This window comes from Protopterus annectens, chromosome 6.part0 (assembly GCF_019279795.1).
Source record: "Protopterus annectens isolate FY-2018-M chromosome 6.part0, PAN1.0, whole genome shotgun sequence".
NCBI lineage: Eukaryota > Metazoa > Chordata > Ceratodontiformes > Protopteridae > Protopterus > Protopterus annectens.
The window spans coordinates 1,709,495,927-1,709,514,347 of record NC_056737.1 but is presented as its reverse complement, the minus strand read 5'-3'; the positions used below and the strand labels follow the sequence as shown (position 1 = coordinate 1,709,514,347).

At 37.2% G+C, this 18,421-nt stretch overlaps 1 protein-coding gene across 4 annotated transcripts in view; it reads left to right on the top strand.

Annotated features, from left to right (window-relative positions):
* The window catches only part of KIAA2012 (KIAA2012 ortholog), a 971,910-nt gene that overhangs the window by 839,726 nt on the left and 113,763 nt on the right, over positions 1-18,421 (top strand). For all 4 annotated transcript variants that reach the window (XM_044075102.1, XM_044075103.1, XM_044075104.1 and 1 more), the window contains one exon: positions 17,122-17,294. In XM_044075102.1, coding sequence (XP_043931037.1) covers positions 17,122-17,294 — 173 coding nt within the window. The remainder of the gene's footprint in view (positions 1-17,121; positions 17,295-18,421) is intronic.

The window sequence follows — 18,421 nt, the reverse complement described above, 5'->3', positions numbered from 1 at the left end:
TGTTATCACAAAAAAGTTAAAACAAGTTAACCAAAATTATAGACCAATAGTGCGTCTGTCTCTTCTCTTGTCTTCTCTTCATTCTGAATATTTTGAAAAGTGTTTGATACATTTGGGATTATTACATTTAAAATCCAGTAAATTGTTGGGTTACTTTCAGCATGATTTTCATAGAAAATAGGTCAAATTCAATTGCATTGGTTAGCTTATTATTAAAGTATATACTACTTTGGATGACTTTAGACTTTCTCTGGCACTTCTCACAGAATAATCAAACACCATTGATTGTATAAGGTATACTAATGTCAGTCAGGTGGTACCACATTATCTTATATTCTGTAACAGGGAGAAATTCTTCAAGGCTCTTTATAGGCCCTTTACTTTTACTATAAATCTATTCATTCATTTGTTCATTCATTCATTCTTTCTTGATCTGATTACCTGATTAATCCAGTGCAAGGTGCAGGGAAGTCAAAGCCTTTCCTGGTACTCAGTGAATAAGACATACAAGTTCATCCTTAACAGGGTGTCAACCCATAACAGTATAAACACACACTGAATGTACATCTACAAGCAATTTATAGAGACTTATCAATTCATAGTTGGTGTGTCACTAGCATAAGGGAGAAAACTGAGGCACGCAGTGAAAACCCATGTGGGCACATATAGGATATGCAAACTCCACACAGAAAGCAACTGCAACTAAGAATTAAACTAGAGAATCGACTGCACCCAGTTAATACTTTAAAATAAAATTACATGCTAATGTTATTGCATATTGGAGACAGAATAGCTTTCGTGAGCTCATTCACAAATATGAAAAAGCATTGATGCTCAATAATCTGATATACAGACTGAACTGTGACCATGGATTAGAGATCACTGTTACAAAGACTCTAGGTATGTCAGTTTTTTTTTCCATCACCAAGAAATAAAGGCAAGGATGATCAGGATATAATATGAGTTCAGCCTATTATATATCTTTGACTTTTGGCTGACAGCAAATTGTGCACCTTGATAGCAGTTTATCTCACTTTCAAGGGTTTCTTCTGTTATGGCATTGTTGACCAAGCCTACAATGGTTGGCATACCTCTGGCTTACTATAAACCTATGAACTTATAAACCTATAAAATTTGATCAACATATTTATTGAGGGTCATAGACAAGCGCTGAGCACATATGCAGCAATACAATTTGAAGGACTCACTTGATGAAGTGACTCACAGCAAAGAAGACTTGTCTTATACATTGTCTTGGAATTGTTCACACCCTGTATATGGCTGCTACATGCTCCAGTGCACTATATGTCTGTGAATTTCAGCCATTGATCAATCATGCATATAAACATTTCAAAGATTGCTGCTTGTTTAGAATATTGTTTTTTCTTTAATTGCTGAAACTTACAAAGTGTAACATTATGCATTTCTATTATTATTGCTATAGTACAATATAATTGTATATTCTGGTTGCAAGAAAGGACTGAACAATAGCTGTTATATCATTCTATTTTAACATTCATTACTGCACAACCATTTAGTTATCACGTTATTTGTTTAAGTTGTTACAAGAACCATCTGTGTAAAGTAGGATTTTGATATATCTTGGTAGCTTCTTCTGTAATGAATTCCATCATAAAATTTAAGCGGATACAAGTCTTTTATTTGATTATACAAGTTCTACTGTGATTTGCTTAACTTACAAATTGATGTTAGAGATCCCACTATATAAAAAAGTAAAATGTGGAAATAAACAATGTTTAGGGCATTAATGCTTTCTAAACATCATTTAAATTAGTCTGTATATATCTTAGCATGTGTTTTAAAATACAGCCAAAATAATTCTGTGTAAGCTGTAATGTATATGGATTATGGAAATTTATATTTAATTGTATTTTTATATTTGTACTTTTCTTGGCACTCTTGAAAAAAGCCTTAATAAGCTATGAATGATCAAGTTAAATAATACATTTGAAACTTGAAACATACCCTACAGTCCCATCATTCAGATGACTGCAAACTTGGAGCTATCATTAACTCCCCAGCTGATTTCTAGATTCTTTGGGAGGGACTAACATGCAACAATAAGTAGTGCCTGGACCATGGTCTGAAACTAAATGCCAAAAAATGAAGCACTGCGTCCTTTTGCAAAACTGAGTACCCATGCACCTATGACATAGGTGATACCCCTTTAAAAGATGACTCAGCCATTAGGTACCTGGGCACTTTCATTGACAATGAACTATGATCACCATTTATTCACTGCCATTGGGTAATTTTTTAAGTAGACAGTGTAATCACCAGGGGTATTTTTTCCTGATCTAAAGAAGCTATCTACTCCTCCCTCATCAGACCCATAACAGAGTATAATGGCCTCTTTAGAATGTATTTGTCTATGCATATGATCCAGCTTGAGAGATTGCAGTGTTTCCTCACTTCAGTAATCAAAGATATGCCATGCCCAGACTGCCTTAAAGTCCTCTCTCTCTCTCTCTCTCTCTCTTCTGTTTCCTTCACAGGTGACCTCTACTGAGCCTATACAGCCTCTAATTACCCAGTCCTATTTGACCTCCTGCTCATCTATAAAACTAATAACACCCTGAACACCTGCTCAGCAGATCTTAACTTACTCTGAAACATAAATAGGACCTACTGGACAGACAGACATATATCTCAGACAATCTCCATTTTATGGAACAGAGTCCCTTTAGAAATAAAGTAAGGTAGCTCCCTGACCTTCATTAAGCATAACCTAGATGAATGGATGGGCAATTGTAAATACACCAAGGGTGGTCACTCAAGACCTCATTGAAAGGGATCAAAACTAAGTATAAACTGGTTACATCTGTGAGTTCATATGACTTGGGATATTCTGGCTAGACTACTAATGGTCCTCTGGATGGATAGCCTAGTATTGACCTATGAACCTATTTGTCTCATATAAAAAAGGATCCCCATCCTGAAAAAGTGCCATAATAAAATGCTATCAAGAAAAATAAGTTAGTTGCTCTCATTAAATCTATAAAAGAAGCATTCATTTCCCTAGAAGATAAATCAAGAAGGGACAGTCTAATAATTAGGGGTCTAGGAGAAGACAACACCAATGAAAATGAGTTGGCTATGCAAGAAAATTTCAGCTTAATCAGTGGACCTGCAAAAGATCTACCATCTCATGTAATTTATAGAGTCCATAGAGCTCTGCTCCCATTAGTCTCTTCAAGGTCAATTACCAAGACTTATGAATGTTAAACTACTAAATGTAATGGATGCTTTTCATGATTTACTAGAATCCATAAAAAAACAATAATCTTTTGAATGGCATGGCCACAATCTAAAACTATCTGCAGCTCAAAAATCTTTTGAATGGCAAGGCTACAACCTAAAATTATCTGCAACTCTACAAAAAGAAAAGCAAGCAAAGAGAACTGGTAGAGCACCCAAAATAAAATTGGTAGTTCAATGCAATATTAAATTTAAAATGGTGCAGCCACATACTATGTCCTTTTCATAGGTGACAGGCTTCTACAAATCTCTGAAGGCTGAACATTTCTGTCAAATTTGTAACAGCATATTTAAATAAATGTGAAATCTTAGTTAGCCTTCATGTTATGCAGTAATAATAGAGTCTTTCTATGAATGGGGGTTTCAAGTTATTCCTTTTCAAAGTTCCAGTTTTTGTATATGAGTCACAGTTTGGGTCATATTTATCAGCTGACATTCCCTAATTGAATATATGGAACATAAGTATTGCAAGCATTTAGTAGTAAGAATTTCAAGTTTCCTTGTTGTTTGTTGTGGTCATATAACATTGAACTACTAACAAGTAAGGAGCTACTGTAATACCAGATCAGTCGAGGCCCGGGTTAACAACGACCACCACCAGTACTGTTAGCCAACAGAGTGCTGGCAGAAATTGGGCTATTGTTAGCCGAAGGAGGAGAAGTGGGGGAAGGCATGCCTGAAAGCAGAAAGAGGAGGAAGGTTAGGAATGTAGTGATGAGGGTAGGAGCTTTGAATGTTGGCAGTATGACCGGTATAGGGAGAGAGCTAGCTGATATGATGGAGAGAAGGAAGGTTGATATATTGTGTGGGCAAGAGACCAAATGGAAGGGGAGTAAGGCCAGGTGTATAGGAGGTGGGTTCAAATTGTTCTATCATGGTGTGAATGAGAGGAGAAATGGGGTAGGGGTTATCCTGAAGGAACAGTATGCCAAGAGTGTTTTGGAGGTGAAATGAGTGTCGGATAGAGTGATGTTTGTGAAGCTGGAAATTGATGGTGTAATGATGAATGTTGTTAGTGCATACGCTCCACAAGTTGGGTGTGCAAAGGATGAGAAAGAAAAATTTTGGAGTGAGTTGGATGAAGTGGTGGTGAGTGTACCCAAGGGTGAGAGACTGGTGATTGGAGCAGATTTCAATGGGCATGTTGGTGAAGGGAACAGAGGGGATGAGGAAGTGATGGGCAGGTATGGTGTTAAGGAGAGGAATGCAGAAGGTGAGATGGTAGTGGATTTTGTGAAAAGGATGGACATGGCTGTGGTGAATACGTATTTTAAGAAGAGGGAGGAGCATAGGGTGACATACAACAGTGGAGGAAGATGCACACAGGTGGAGTATATCCTATGGAGGAAGGCCAGTCTGAAGGAGATTGGAGACTGTAAAGTGGTGACAGGGGAAAAGTGTAGTTAGGCAGTGTAAAATGGTGGTCTGTAGAATGACATTGGTGATCAAGAAGAGGAGGACAAGTATGAGAGCAGTGCCAAGGATCAAATGGTGGAAGTTGGAAAAGGGTGATTGTGAGGGTGGAGTTCAGGGAAGAGTTAAAACATGCACTGGGGGGCAGAGAAGAATTACCAAATAGCTGGGTAACTACAGCAGAGATGGTAAGGGAGACAGCTAGAAAGGTGCTTGGTGTGACATCTGGAGAGAGGAAGGAGGACAAGGAGACCTGGTGGCGGAGTGAAGAAGTACAGGAGAGTATACAGAGGAAGAGGCTGGCAAAGAAGAAGTGGGATTGTCAAAGAGATGAAGAAAGTAAACAGGAGTATAAGGAGATGAGGAGCATGACAAAGAGAGAGGTGGTGAAGGCTAAGGATAAGTCATATGGAGAGTTGTTTGAAAGGTTGAACACTAAAGAGGGAGAAAAGGACCTGTACCATTTGGCTAGACAGGGGGACCGAGCTGAGAAAGATGTGCAGCAGGTAAGGGTGATAAAGGAAAATGAGGGAAACAAACTCACAAGAGAGGAGAGTGTGTTGAGCAGATGGAAAGAGTACTTTGAGGGGCTGATGAATGAAGAGAATGAGAGAGAAAGAAGGTTGGATGATGTGGGGATAGTGAATCATGAAGTGAAACAGATTAGCAAGGAGGAAGTAAGGACAGCTATGAAGAGGATGAAGAGTGAAAAGGCTGTTGGTCCAGATGACATACTGGTGGAAGCATGGAGGTGCTTAGGAGAAATGGCAGTGGAGTTTTTAACCAGATTGTTTAATGAAATCTTGAAAAGTCAGAGGATGCCTGAGGAGTGGAGAAAAAGTGTTGTGGTACCTATTTTTAAGAATAAGGGTGATGTGCAGAGCAGTAGTAACTACAGAGGGATAAAACTGATCAGTCACAGCTTGAAGTTATGGAAAAGAGTAGTGGAAGCAAGGTTAAGAAGGGATGTGATGATTAGTGATCAGCAGTATGGTTTCATGCCGGGAAAGAGCACTACAGATGCAATGTTTGCTCTGAGAGTGTTGATGGAGAAATGTAGAGAAGGTCAGAAGGAGTTGCATTGTGTCTTTGTGGGCTTGAAGAAAGCATATGATAGGGTGCCTAGAGAGGAGTTGTGGTATTGTATGAGGAAGTCAGGAGTGGCAGAGAAGTATGTAAGATTGGTACAGGATATGTATGAGGGTAGTGTGACAGCGGTGAAGTCTGCAGTGGGAGTGACAGATGCGTTTAAGGTGGAGGTGGGATTACATCAAGGATCACCTCTGAGCCCTTTCTTATTTGCAGTGGTGATGGATAGGTTGATAGACGAGATCAGACAGGAGGCCCCGTGGACTATGATGCTTGCAGATGACATTGTGATCTGTAGTGAGAGTAGGGACCAGGTTGAGGAGACCCTGGAGAGGTGGAGATATGCTCTAGAGAGGAGAGTAGTGAAGGTCAGCAGGACTAAGGCAGAATATATGTGTGTGAATGAGAGGGAGGACAAAGGAATGGTGAGGATGCAGGGAGTAGAGTTAGCGAAGGTGGATGAGTTAAGTACTTAGGATCAACAGTTCAGAGTAATGGTGAGTGTGGAAGAGAGGTGAAGAAGAGATTACAGGCAGAGTGGAGTGGGTGGAGAAGAGTGTCAGGAGTGATTTGTGACAGACGAGTACCTGTAAGAGTGAAAGGGAAGGTCTACAAGAGGGTAGTGAGACCAGCTATGTTATGTGGGTTGGAGACAGTGACTGACAAAAAGGCAGGAGTCAGAGCTGGAAGTGGCAGAGTTAAAAGATGTTAAGATTTGTACTGGGTGTGACAAGGATGGACAGGATTAGGAATCAGTATATTAGACGGTCAGCTCAGGTTGGACGGTTTGGAGACAAAGTCAGGGAGGCAAGATTGCATTGGCTTGGACATGTGCTGAAGAGGGATGCTGGGTATATTGGGAAAAGGATGCTAAGGATGGAGCTGCCAAGTAAGAGGAAAAGAGGAAAATCTAAGATAAGGTTTATGGATGGGGTGAGAGAGGACATGCAGGTGGTTGGTGTGACACAGCAAGATGCAGAGGACAGGAAGAAATGAAAACAGATGATCGCTTTGGCGACCCCTAACGGGAACAGCCGAAAGAGAAGAAGAAGTGGTGGAGCAATAGTATTGTCACCTCACAGCAAGAGGTTCTCCAGTTCGATTCTCAGCTGGAGTGCCTTATGTGTGGAGTCTTCATGTCCTCCCTGCGTTCATGTGGGTTTCCTCCAGGTGCTCTGGTTTTCTCCCACGTTGCAAAGACATGTGTCTGGAGCATTTCTCCCTGGACCTCCTCTGAAAATTGGCTTAGCTCCAAGTCGGAATTTCATGGTAAACAAATGTTAAACAAATAAATAAAGAGGAAATACATAGTGTAGGATTCATGCACTGTTACACCTGTGTTCCCATTAAGGTGTTCCTCCTGTAAAAGTGCTTCTTTACTAGAAAAACATCTGTGAATATACAGTACCTATTAGGGTCACCACAGCCTCAATATGCTTTACACTTAGTTGTGTATTAGTTATGTCAGCTTTTATCTGGCAAGTTATTAATCATTAGCTTTGAGATTTGATGGCATTGTGGATCATTACAAGAAATGAATACATGCAGTTTATTTATGACTTCATCAAGCATGGATAGTGCCACTACATGGATGGTAATGGGGACATTGAATTAGTCTAGGGACACTATTAAAACTGGGTCTATATTAGAACACCGAAGTCTTAAAACTTCGAATGTTCTAATATCGACCCCTATTCAGCGAACGCTTAAAATATCGAACATGCAGAACAGCAAATTTTTTCTCCAGGCAAAAAATTTGCTGTTCCGAAATGCATACACACAAGCACACCAAAAAAAACAGCAATCCACACACATACACTAAAAATCCTACATCTAACCCTACACTAAACTGTGCATACACTACTATCTATCCACTTACCTTAACCCAAACCCTAATTCTAAGGTCTGTCACTATCGCACACTCACCTCACCTGCGCCCTAACCCTAACTCACCTGCCCCGCCCTAACCCTAACATCCATCACAATCGCACACTTACCTGACCCGCGCCCTAACCCTCACATCCACACAATCGCACACTTACCTGAACCCGACCTGTAACTTTCCACCACAGTACTGAAAATAGCAAAGCGACAGAAATGGACAACCAAATTCTTTCCCTAGGAAAATATTCAGTGTTCTGCAGCTTTGCTATTTTCAGCGGTCGCTGAATAGGGGTCGATATTGGAACATTCGAAGTTTCAAGACTTCGATGTTCTAATATAGACCCTTAAAACCATATGTTAATTTAAGTGACCGAGCAGAGATGTAACTTAACTAGTTCATCCCAGAGGGTGAAATCTGTCTCTCCAGTAGTAGGAGAGTGCAGGCTTAGCTGAAACACATCTGAAATGTTTGTGTGAGTTGGTTAAAAACTCACAAAGCTGCGTGATGTTCTTGTTTCATAAGCCCACTTCCAGTTGAACCAAACCATGAACTGACTTGTCATATAGAGTACCTACTCCACTTGTATTCTATACATTTTATTCTGGCAATGTTTATGTACTGGGATGGGAATGTTGCAGTCATCCTTGAAAATCAATAATTAGATGTAAAATTGATAAGATGTTATCTATAAGAGTTTGTGAGTTATGGTCTTTAATATTAGAAATGCTTGTTTACACTTGGCTCTGTGCACAGATGGACAAAGCCCTGACTGTGACCCAGATGTCCCAAGATCGATAAGTGGCTCAGGAATCTGGAAGAGCTAGGGAGGAGTGGGAAAGAGAGTTGCGTGACATAAGTAAGCATGCTCACTAGGAGACAGGATTATAGTGGCTTCTCCCCCTGTGGTTACCTGGCACCTAGGGGAATGGCATACAATACATCTCCAAGAACAGACCCTGGGGGAAGGGATGTGGGTGAGGCCATCAAAGCTAGTGATGTAGCCCTTACAGGAGCATGTCAGGGAATGAGCATGCCTTCAAATCAGGGGCATAGGTGGTCCCTCCACAGTGATGCAGAAGTCCACATCACCACCAGGGGTGAGATAACGGTGCATAAGTAAAAATGCCTTGATGGCTGCAAAGATGACCTATCTGTGACCAGTTCTTACCACATGGGGAACAAATGGTACGGGAACAGCTATCACCGCATGAGCAACAAATAGGCCATATAGATCATGGGGAGCTGATGGCTAGCAGGCAGAGGGGAACCAAAAAGAATGAGCTTAAAAAATAAAAAGAAATACTTGTTTATGGTGTCTGTTGATCTTAATGAGGCTAAGATTAGCTTCCTTACATAGAGGCAGGCTATACTCTCACTTAGTTCACTAGACACTTTGATAAATTTTGTCTTTCAATGCCTATCAGTTGCAATACATTAACTTTACTGACCCTGTTATGGCATTATTTCATGTTGAGCACTACACATTGACTGGTAAGTTCTATTTTCATGAAGGGTGACAATAATATTTGTGGATTACTTATACAACATCATCAGTGATAATCTTATACATTATCCCAGTGAGAACACTGTAGCAATGGAGTTAATGTGTTAGTGCAGAGGCATTGCATTGAGGAATAATAGCCAATGATTCATATGAATAGATGCTAACAACATATTTATATGACATTTCCTTATAATATGGGGGGACCTTAGTTCTATTTACCTCTTGTTCTGAGACTACCTGTAAGAAGCAGGTAATAGCACTGGCACATCTACAACATATCACGAGCAGCCCAAGTCACCTTTCTAGCAGTGGCAGAATTCTTCTTGCAAGTTCTGAAACCAGGAGGTGCCTGTATATATGATACAATAACCTTACAACTAATCCTTTTTTCAGCCAGCACATCTATGTTAAAGGTGTCAGTGACACAACAGCTTAGGATTTAACATGAATATTCAAAACCTGCTTTAATTTATCCTCCAGGACGAACCAACTACTTTATATAATTTTGATAATATAGATACAATTTTTGATTTCTAGCAAGGTTAAATATAAACAAGTAAGTGTGTCTTTTTGGGAGCGATATTTCATTATGTCTATCTGATAGCCTAGTTTGTAGTCTGACTTGTTTTTCTGAGTTGTAGGTTCAACTCTGTTAATATTGGTTATGTGAGAAGTAGTACGATAGATATACTCTGGGAACTCTGACTTGTACTCTTGTAGACCAAACAAAAATGTTGTCAGTACTTTAGTTGTGGGGGCTGAATACTATCAGGGGGTCAGTTAGCCGTGTCAGAAGTTGGCAGGATTTTGTCTGGGTGAGCAGGATAGCTGTTTTTTTGTTTGTTTGTTTTTTTTGTTTGTTTGTTTTTAATTTTGGCACTGCTGTTATACATTATTGTTTAATAGAGACCTGAAGGACTTCTAGTTCAGTGTTCAAATGATATGAGTCACCATGTTACGCAGCTATTCTGTTTAATTTAGTCTTTGCCTAACTGGGAAGACAGGGAGGCAATTATCAGTGTGCCTAATCAAGTGGGCCTGTAACTGTGATGACTGAACTAAGTGTCTCCTCTTCTTAACTTGCATGAGATAGCAGTAGTAATTAAACAAAGTCCTTCTGACACTCATTTTACAGTATGAAACTGAATATATGCTTTACAGAAGATACTTATATACAGGTCTCCCAGTTTAAGGCATATAAGTTAAAGTGGGTACCATTTATATTAACCTCAGTAATGTGGCCATTAGGTGTGTAATGGCTATTCTGGTCAGGACGTTTTCCAACCAATATGCTATGTGTTAACAATGACTATCAAAGTTTGTTGTAGTGGATGGTGTTAGTCCCTTTTTTCTTTGTCACCTAGTTTCAGTTAAGCCACTATGTGCGGATAGAGTTAGCATCTTTCTTCAACTTTTTCAGGTTGTATCTCAATTCAGTAAACACAGGTTAGTTTTAGGTGAGAACTGGAATTTAACTTTATGCTCTTCCCTAGACAGACTTGGATCTTTCTTACCTCATGATAATAAATACACAGTTCTTATCAAATTTTATAAATGCTTACAATCATTTAATCCTCAGATTGTTTTTCAGCCAAGAGGGAAATATTTTAAAGTTTTTCTCATCTGCGCATAGGCTGTGGTGAAAAACTTACTTTTTTTTTTAGTTGTTTGTTTGATTATTAATTTATTCTTATCAAAGAGTTTCCAGACATTTAACCTTCAGCATACCTCAGAACCCAGATACCTCTTGGATGATTTGCTAACTTAAAAATAGTACATATTCATATGGTACAGTTGTTACTGCCCAGTATTACATTGTTGCAATGGCAGTAAATGGGAGAAATCAGAAGACACACTGAACATTGAAACTGAAAGGAAAATAGTGGAACAAGTTAACATCTTCAAGTATCTCCGGGGGGTGGATGAGGAGAAGGGATGTCTGAATGAGAAGGTCAAAGCCCGAATGAGATGGATTACAGATAACTTTCATAGGGTGTCATGGGTAGTGTGTGATAGAAGAAGTTAAAAGAAGATGAAATGTAAGGACTACAAAACAATGGTACAACCAGTGCTACTTTATGGTACGGAAACCTTGGCAGAAAAAGCACAGCAATTGAGGAAGCTGTAGGTGATCCAGATGAAGTGTCTGAGACAGGTGGTAAGATGTGCACTATAGAACTGACAAAGAAATGAGGACATCAGATCAGAAACCCAAGTAGCTCCAATTGCAGAGAAAGTCAAAGAGAATAGATTAATGTGGTTCAGGCACATGTGCAGGAAAACAGAAGACAATCTGGTGAGAAATATTTGGGACAGACAGGAAATAAGCAAGAGGAAACAAGGGTGTCCAGCAAAAAGCTGGAGGGACTGTGTGAGAGAAGACCTTTGACAGTCAGGTATGACTGTTTAAGAAGGTAGAAGATTGGTACTGAATCAAAAGAGAGAAAGAGAGAGATGGCAACAGTTAATGCAAAACCCCAACCCCCCCATGTATAAAATGGGAAAAAGGGGGGTTGATGATGATGATGGTACTACATGGAGGTTAAATCCACTACTATTACAAACCAAGGAGGTCAAATAATACAAAGATGTAATAAATGCTTTCTCATCTTGAAAAACCTCCTGAACACCCACTATCTAAATAACTGGCTAAGTTCATGTAACTCCCCAGGATAATCAACACCAGTAAATTGCTTCAGAACTTCAGCTATGTATAGACAGTTTTCTCCTGAAAGCTAGCCAGCCCACTGATATATACCTTACTGAACAAAAAAAATTACATTGTTTACTGTATAACTTGTTAATCTCTGCCACATTGTTTTTCACTAATATATGTAAAAGCTATTAAAGCTCTCTCATATATTATAATGCATTGTATAATATTGTTTCTGTTTTGTACTGTACCATATTCTACTGTTTTGTATTTTTCTTGGAGCCTTTCTCCCCAGGCCTCTGCTGAAAATGGACCTGTGTCCAGTTGGACTTTCCCAGTAAACAAATGCAAAATAAAATATAAAAAAATAAAATAAAAAACTTCCATATTCTTCATAGGAAAATGCAACTGCTTTCTCTCTGGTCACATAACCTCTTCATTCCATTCTTCTGTCTACATACCATGTACTGACTCTATTTTTGATTGTGATTCTTTCAGCATGAAAACTCTGATTTCCACTATATATATATATATATATATATATATATATATATATATATATATATACGTGTGTGTGTGTGTGTGTGTGTGTGTGTGTGTGTGTGTGTGTTTTCACTCACTTGGTATATGATGTCATTTATCTATTGCCTTTATTCCCTCAAGTCAACTATGATATTCACTTTGAATATAATATGTGTATATAATGAATTTTGTCATTCTCTCTGTATATAATGTCATGTAACTATTATGTAGCTATTATGTTTTCCCCAGGCTGAGTCTGAAATGAGTCAAATGGGATCAGTGCACTACCCGGGTTAACAAATTCAAAATAAAAATAAAATAAATTTAAATCACAGCAAGATAAAAAATCCCACTGGAGAATAGACAAGCTACTGTTAAATCCATGGTCAGAATGTTCTTGATTAGAAAAGCAGCATGTATGAAAAATGTTAATGGCGGTAGATTTCTAATCTTAACAAAGTATCATGCAACTAGACTAAGATAAATTCTCAGAAATGGCTGCTGCTTCTCATGAACTCTAAACATTGCATGCTTCCAGTCTTTTGATTTTGAATCAAAAGTTCGTGCAAAATATAACGAGTGGTGACTAACCCATAAAAACTACTGGCTAAAGTTTTAAAATTAAAACATAATTACAATATGTTTTCATAGTAAACAGTAATTCTTCACACTTAACCCAAAAATATTAACATCCTTTGTAAAATATATGAGGGGAAACATTCTTCCAAATGTTTTCATACCGATAAAAATTTTATCAACAGATTCTTGACTAGATTCTCTCCAAATCCATTTTCTGAGAGCTACATCATGAAATGAGATTCAAATATAACACTGGAGGAAGTTAGAGAGTCTATATTTATTTATTTATTTTATTTATTTACATTTATTTACTGGGAAATTCCAACCGGACACAGGTCCTTTTTCAGTGGAGGCTTGGGGAGAAAAGCTCCACAGAACAATAAATGAGCAGCAGCATACAAGAAGAACAATTAAATATACATACAATAGCAAATAATACATACTGCAGCAAACATTAGATATACATACAATATGAAACATAATAATGAACAGATATACCAATATCTTGCTAGAGGCTAGGAATAAAAGAAGGATGTATACAGATAGTACTAAGCTCAAACAGATACTGTTCTAAACTCATAAACCTAAATCTTCTATATAAATATTGCACTAAACTCAAACAGATATAAAGCAGAAGCTCCCCACAAAGGTGGAACAAGCTAGAAGGGCTAATGGGATGGAAGGGGAATATAGAGGAGTAAGAGAGGAGACTGAGTGAGTAGTATACATGGTAGTGAGAGGAAGCTAGGTGTAAGTCAGTTGGATATGAATTTGGAGTTGAGATGAAGTGAGGTAGTTAAGTATATTATACCCGGTCTGAGGGGTTGAGTGAGGAGGGAAGGGAAGGGTAAAGGGGTGAGCCAGAGCCTGCAGAGGAAGGAATACAATGATCAGTTCTGTATCATATTTTCAGTTTAGTAAGGCTCCTAGATTAGATGTTTTTGATGTACCCTTCTTTAAAAGTGAGAAAAACAATAATTGCAGTTTTGGTCAAATTGAAATCATATTAAAAATACGCTACCAGTCAGGAATATTTTTTTAGTTTTAAAACAATATAACCCCACAATTAAGAGCTATCATCATATGCCACTAATTAATCTAGAAACACTAGCAGTTTTTTTTTCTGCTTATGAACCTGGTTATTTCAAAATTTCTGTCAGGTTTTGTAGCATTGAGGCAGATCCTATACAAAAATCTCATGTGAGAACTAATTCCTTATCACATTTCCAGTCATGGTAATCAGAAGGAGGTATTTGCATTGAATGCAAGCCAGGCCAGTACCATTTCAATTCAAAGTTTTAAACAATTTTGCTTTCCCAAACAGTTATATACAAACTGTTAACATTCTGTTGATATGATTTTTATCTCATCCTGTACCTGTTTAGCAATCAATGGAAGTTCTTTCCCTCCTTTTAAGACTTCCACAGGTACCAGGCAAGAATGCCCTTTGTCATCCTATCTTATTACCCTATCACTGGAACCTTTGTTCTTTAAATCTTTCATGATCTCATATTAAGATTCTTTTTCCATATAAGCATCAATAGCATCTCATTGGTGGAAGAAAATGTTCTTTATTTACAGAACTCAACTGAATCAGTTCCTCATTTACTCAGCTTAATTGAAGATTATAAAAAGGGCATTAAATTACAAATTAAATGCTGATAAGACAATTATTTTTTTTCCTTAATAGGCCACAAATATTGCAAGTAACTCTTCTCTGGTATCACATGTAAACTATCTACTCATCAAGATTAAATACCAGGGAGCTAAATATAAGCCCTATACAGGTACTTCCATTTATGCAAATTTAAATTAAACCTTAGATAAGATAAATATGCACATTGTCAACTGGACCAAAATTAAATTTAGCTTCCTGGCTAGAGTTGCCATACTTAAAATGAATGTCTTCTCAATATTATTTTATTTTCCAATAACTTTATGCATTCCAAATGATTTTTTTTATTCTTTTAACAGAATAATCTTAAATGTTTTTATAAAATAACTACAAATCCTAGGTTGGTCTTAATAATCTCTTGGCTAAAAATTTAAAGGGAGAAATTATGCTACCAAATCTATTATTTTCTCTACAGTTTTATGAATTAGTAAATCCTTCCAGTATTTTGATCACTTGACCAAATGATCCTGTAACATCCCTTCTTAAATTCTCTTAGACAAAATACCCATTAAGAAATTAGATCTATCTGCGAAATCTCTTCCATTTATAAATAGATCCTTGTATAGCTTTGCTAAGCTTCAATCATTCATTGACATGATATGACATGCTAATACTTGAGTTTCATAGTCTTCCAAAAAGATTAAGAGTTATTTAACTATAACTGATTGTCTTAGACAAGTGTTACAATCAATAATGTACTTTTCAAGATTTAAGAATTCCCTGTTTTACAGCTTAAAGGAGAAGAGCAGTGTTATACAGTTCCTCTTCTCCTATAGTTTTTCAATCCTTTTTTGTTTTTTAGCTGTTGGTACTCAGCCTTTCAAGTTTCAACATATTTGTGGAGATATCTCTTTGTGTGTGTGTCTCTCTCAACTTTTGGTTCTATAAATCTATGCATCCCATCTGGTCTCACTGGTAAACAGTCCTAAAGCAGTGATCAATAACAACAGTGAGAATTAGAAATTGCTCATCAAGTTTGGATAATATCAGTTTGGAATGGATTTTATTTAGCTAAAAAATAGAAAGGATCTGTATAAATATATGGTATGGTTTCATAAAGCAAACTCTAGCCTCATGGGAATATTCACAGAAAGTTCTTCATGCAACTATCAGATTCATTTTTCTTTGAAGTAATAAGTAGAATTTGCTGCTCTGAAATTGTGCACTGTATTTGTGAATTTATATGCACGTTAATCACTTGTAAAGTCATATTTTGTCATTTCAGTTGGTGGATTCATGACTTTGTGTACTTGCATTAACTAAGAAGGGTTTTATCTAACCTTTGGCATATATTCCAGGTTTCTTGGTTTCCTGTAACATTATTATTCTATAAAGTGGAAAAAATAAATTACAGATGACCAGAACACTCAAAACTCAAATCCAGGATACTTTAATACATGATAAATAAATGATAAAAAACAGGTTAAGCGCTTTCGTCATTTGGCATCATCAGAACCATTGAATAACAGATAGGTGGAAAACAACAAATAAAAAGCTAGTTATAAACGCAACCCCTTGAATGAACCAATCACAACCAATAGCAAATAGATCAGTGAACCAGTCATTAGCAGAATGAAAAAAAGTGATAAAACACACCCTCTGAAGTTCCCCTATCACAAAAGAATAAAGAACAGTTATACAACAATCAATGACTGAACCACAGTAAAGCGTCCAGTATGCTTTGTAAAAAAAAACATTAATATAAAAGTAAAAATTAACAATTGGTGCCATACCAAAGAAAAACATGGCTTAAAGTCTTGATGCTCTAAACTTTAGTTCACTGCTAATAGAAATTCTTTCATTTAAACCAGGGTGATTGGCTGTAATAATTGCCAGATCATCTCCTGGTTTAGTAAGAGATGTTTCCAGTCACCTGCTAGTGATTGGTTCACTGGTTCATTCAAGGGGGTGTGTTTATAACTAGCATTTTATTTGTTTGTTTTCAACCTACCAGTTATTCGATGGTTCTGTTGATGTCAAATGACAAAAGAGCTTAACCAGTTTTTTATCATGTATTTATCATGTATTATTATCCTGGATTCAAGTTTTGAGTGCGCTGGTCATTTGTAATTTATTTTTACGGTTTTATACATTACCAGTCTTGTGGTTCACTTTATATAATTTTTTATTTTTTATTCTGTAAAGTGAGTAGTATTATTTGTTTTATTTCTATAAAGTCAGTGCTGTGTATCTGTTTTCTGTGCTATTTATTTGGGCTTTGGTCTATGTCATATGCTTGTTGGCACTGTTTATTATTGAAAATAAAAACACACAATCATTAAAAAAGATCTATAGTGCCTCACTGCATAGTTTATAAATGTTCAAATGATATAGTTTGATACTTAATTTTTTAATCAGGATGTTAATAAACTCCAGTGGATGAAGCAATTTCATTAGGTTATAAACATGGTAGTTTAGAGTTGCAGGTACTATAAAGGTGCATAGAAGTGCTTGTTTACAATTGTTTTCTCTGTTTAGCACCAAATTAACTGTTAAGTTATTAATATATTTTTTTATCTCAGGTTAAATAAGCAGCAATTAGAAGATGAGAGCAGAAGAAAGGAGGAGGAAGAAAGAAGGCGGCTTGAGAGAGAGCAGATGGAGCGGGAGCGGCTTCGTAGACAGCAGGAAGAATATCGCAGAAAGCTGTTGGAGATGCAGCTCAGAAAGCAGCAAGAAGAAGCAGACAGAGCAGGTAAGTAAAATGATAGTGCTAATTAAGGCAATGTTACGTTTGTTATTCATTATTTCAAAGGTCTCCAACTAATCAGACAAATTCCTTTTCCTTGTTTACTGTCTACAAAATTGACCATTGTACAAATAGACGACACTTGCAGCCAAGGTGAATGTAACAATTTATAATTAAGTCACTGGAAGAGAGTCGAGCTAAACTATGTAGAAAACTGTACAAGCCTGGGCATGTAGACTGAGGTAGCACATTGTATCAGTAAGCTAAAAACACACCTAGCGCACTTAACTGTTCTATGAATAAGGTACGTACACATTTTAAGTAAGAATATCATGTGAGAGTAATATTATTTTTGTTCAGTTTTATTATTCCCAAGACCATAATTATTTGACATAAATGGAGTCCATAGGAAGAAAAGGTACCAAACACCAGGAATGTAAGACTAAGTCACACCAAACAAAGTAAAACTGTGTCATGGGCATAATTAGTCTAACGGTAAGCAGCTGTATAACAAGGACATGTTGGAATGCCAAACACAGAAATAACATTTTTATACTGTAAGGTGAATTCATTCTGGACAGCCACCATTTATCACAGAGGAGTAATCACCCCATCTCTACATTGTCAAGAAGCTGTAGATGTACTAGAACTGATTACGTTTAAGGCTCATATCAGGAACATTAAGATACATGGTATCTGCCATAGTGAAAATGCATTTCATCCATCTTAAATAAGATCAGCCATCTTCACCCCATCCCTACAGTACAGCAGCAAAGGGATTGAAATTTAATGAGAGAATGCTAACCAAACATAAATGGTCATTTTTACACTAGGACTGGTTACTTTTAGTGGCATTAGCATGCACCATAAGTTGCATGATATATGTCATAGTGGAAATGCAATTCATCCATCTTAAATAAGATTTATGGTCTCCATCCAGTTCCTACAGTATGACAGTTAAGGGGCTGCAGATGTAATCAGATAATATTAATCAAACATAACTAGCACATTTTTGCTAGGATTGATTAGTTTTAAGAGTCTTAGCAGGGACCATAAGATAGATAGTACATGTAATAATGGAATTGTATTCCATTCAACTTAAATAAGATCTGTGGGCTTTACTAATAAGTTTA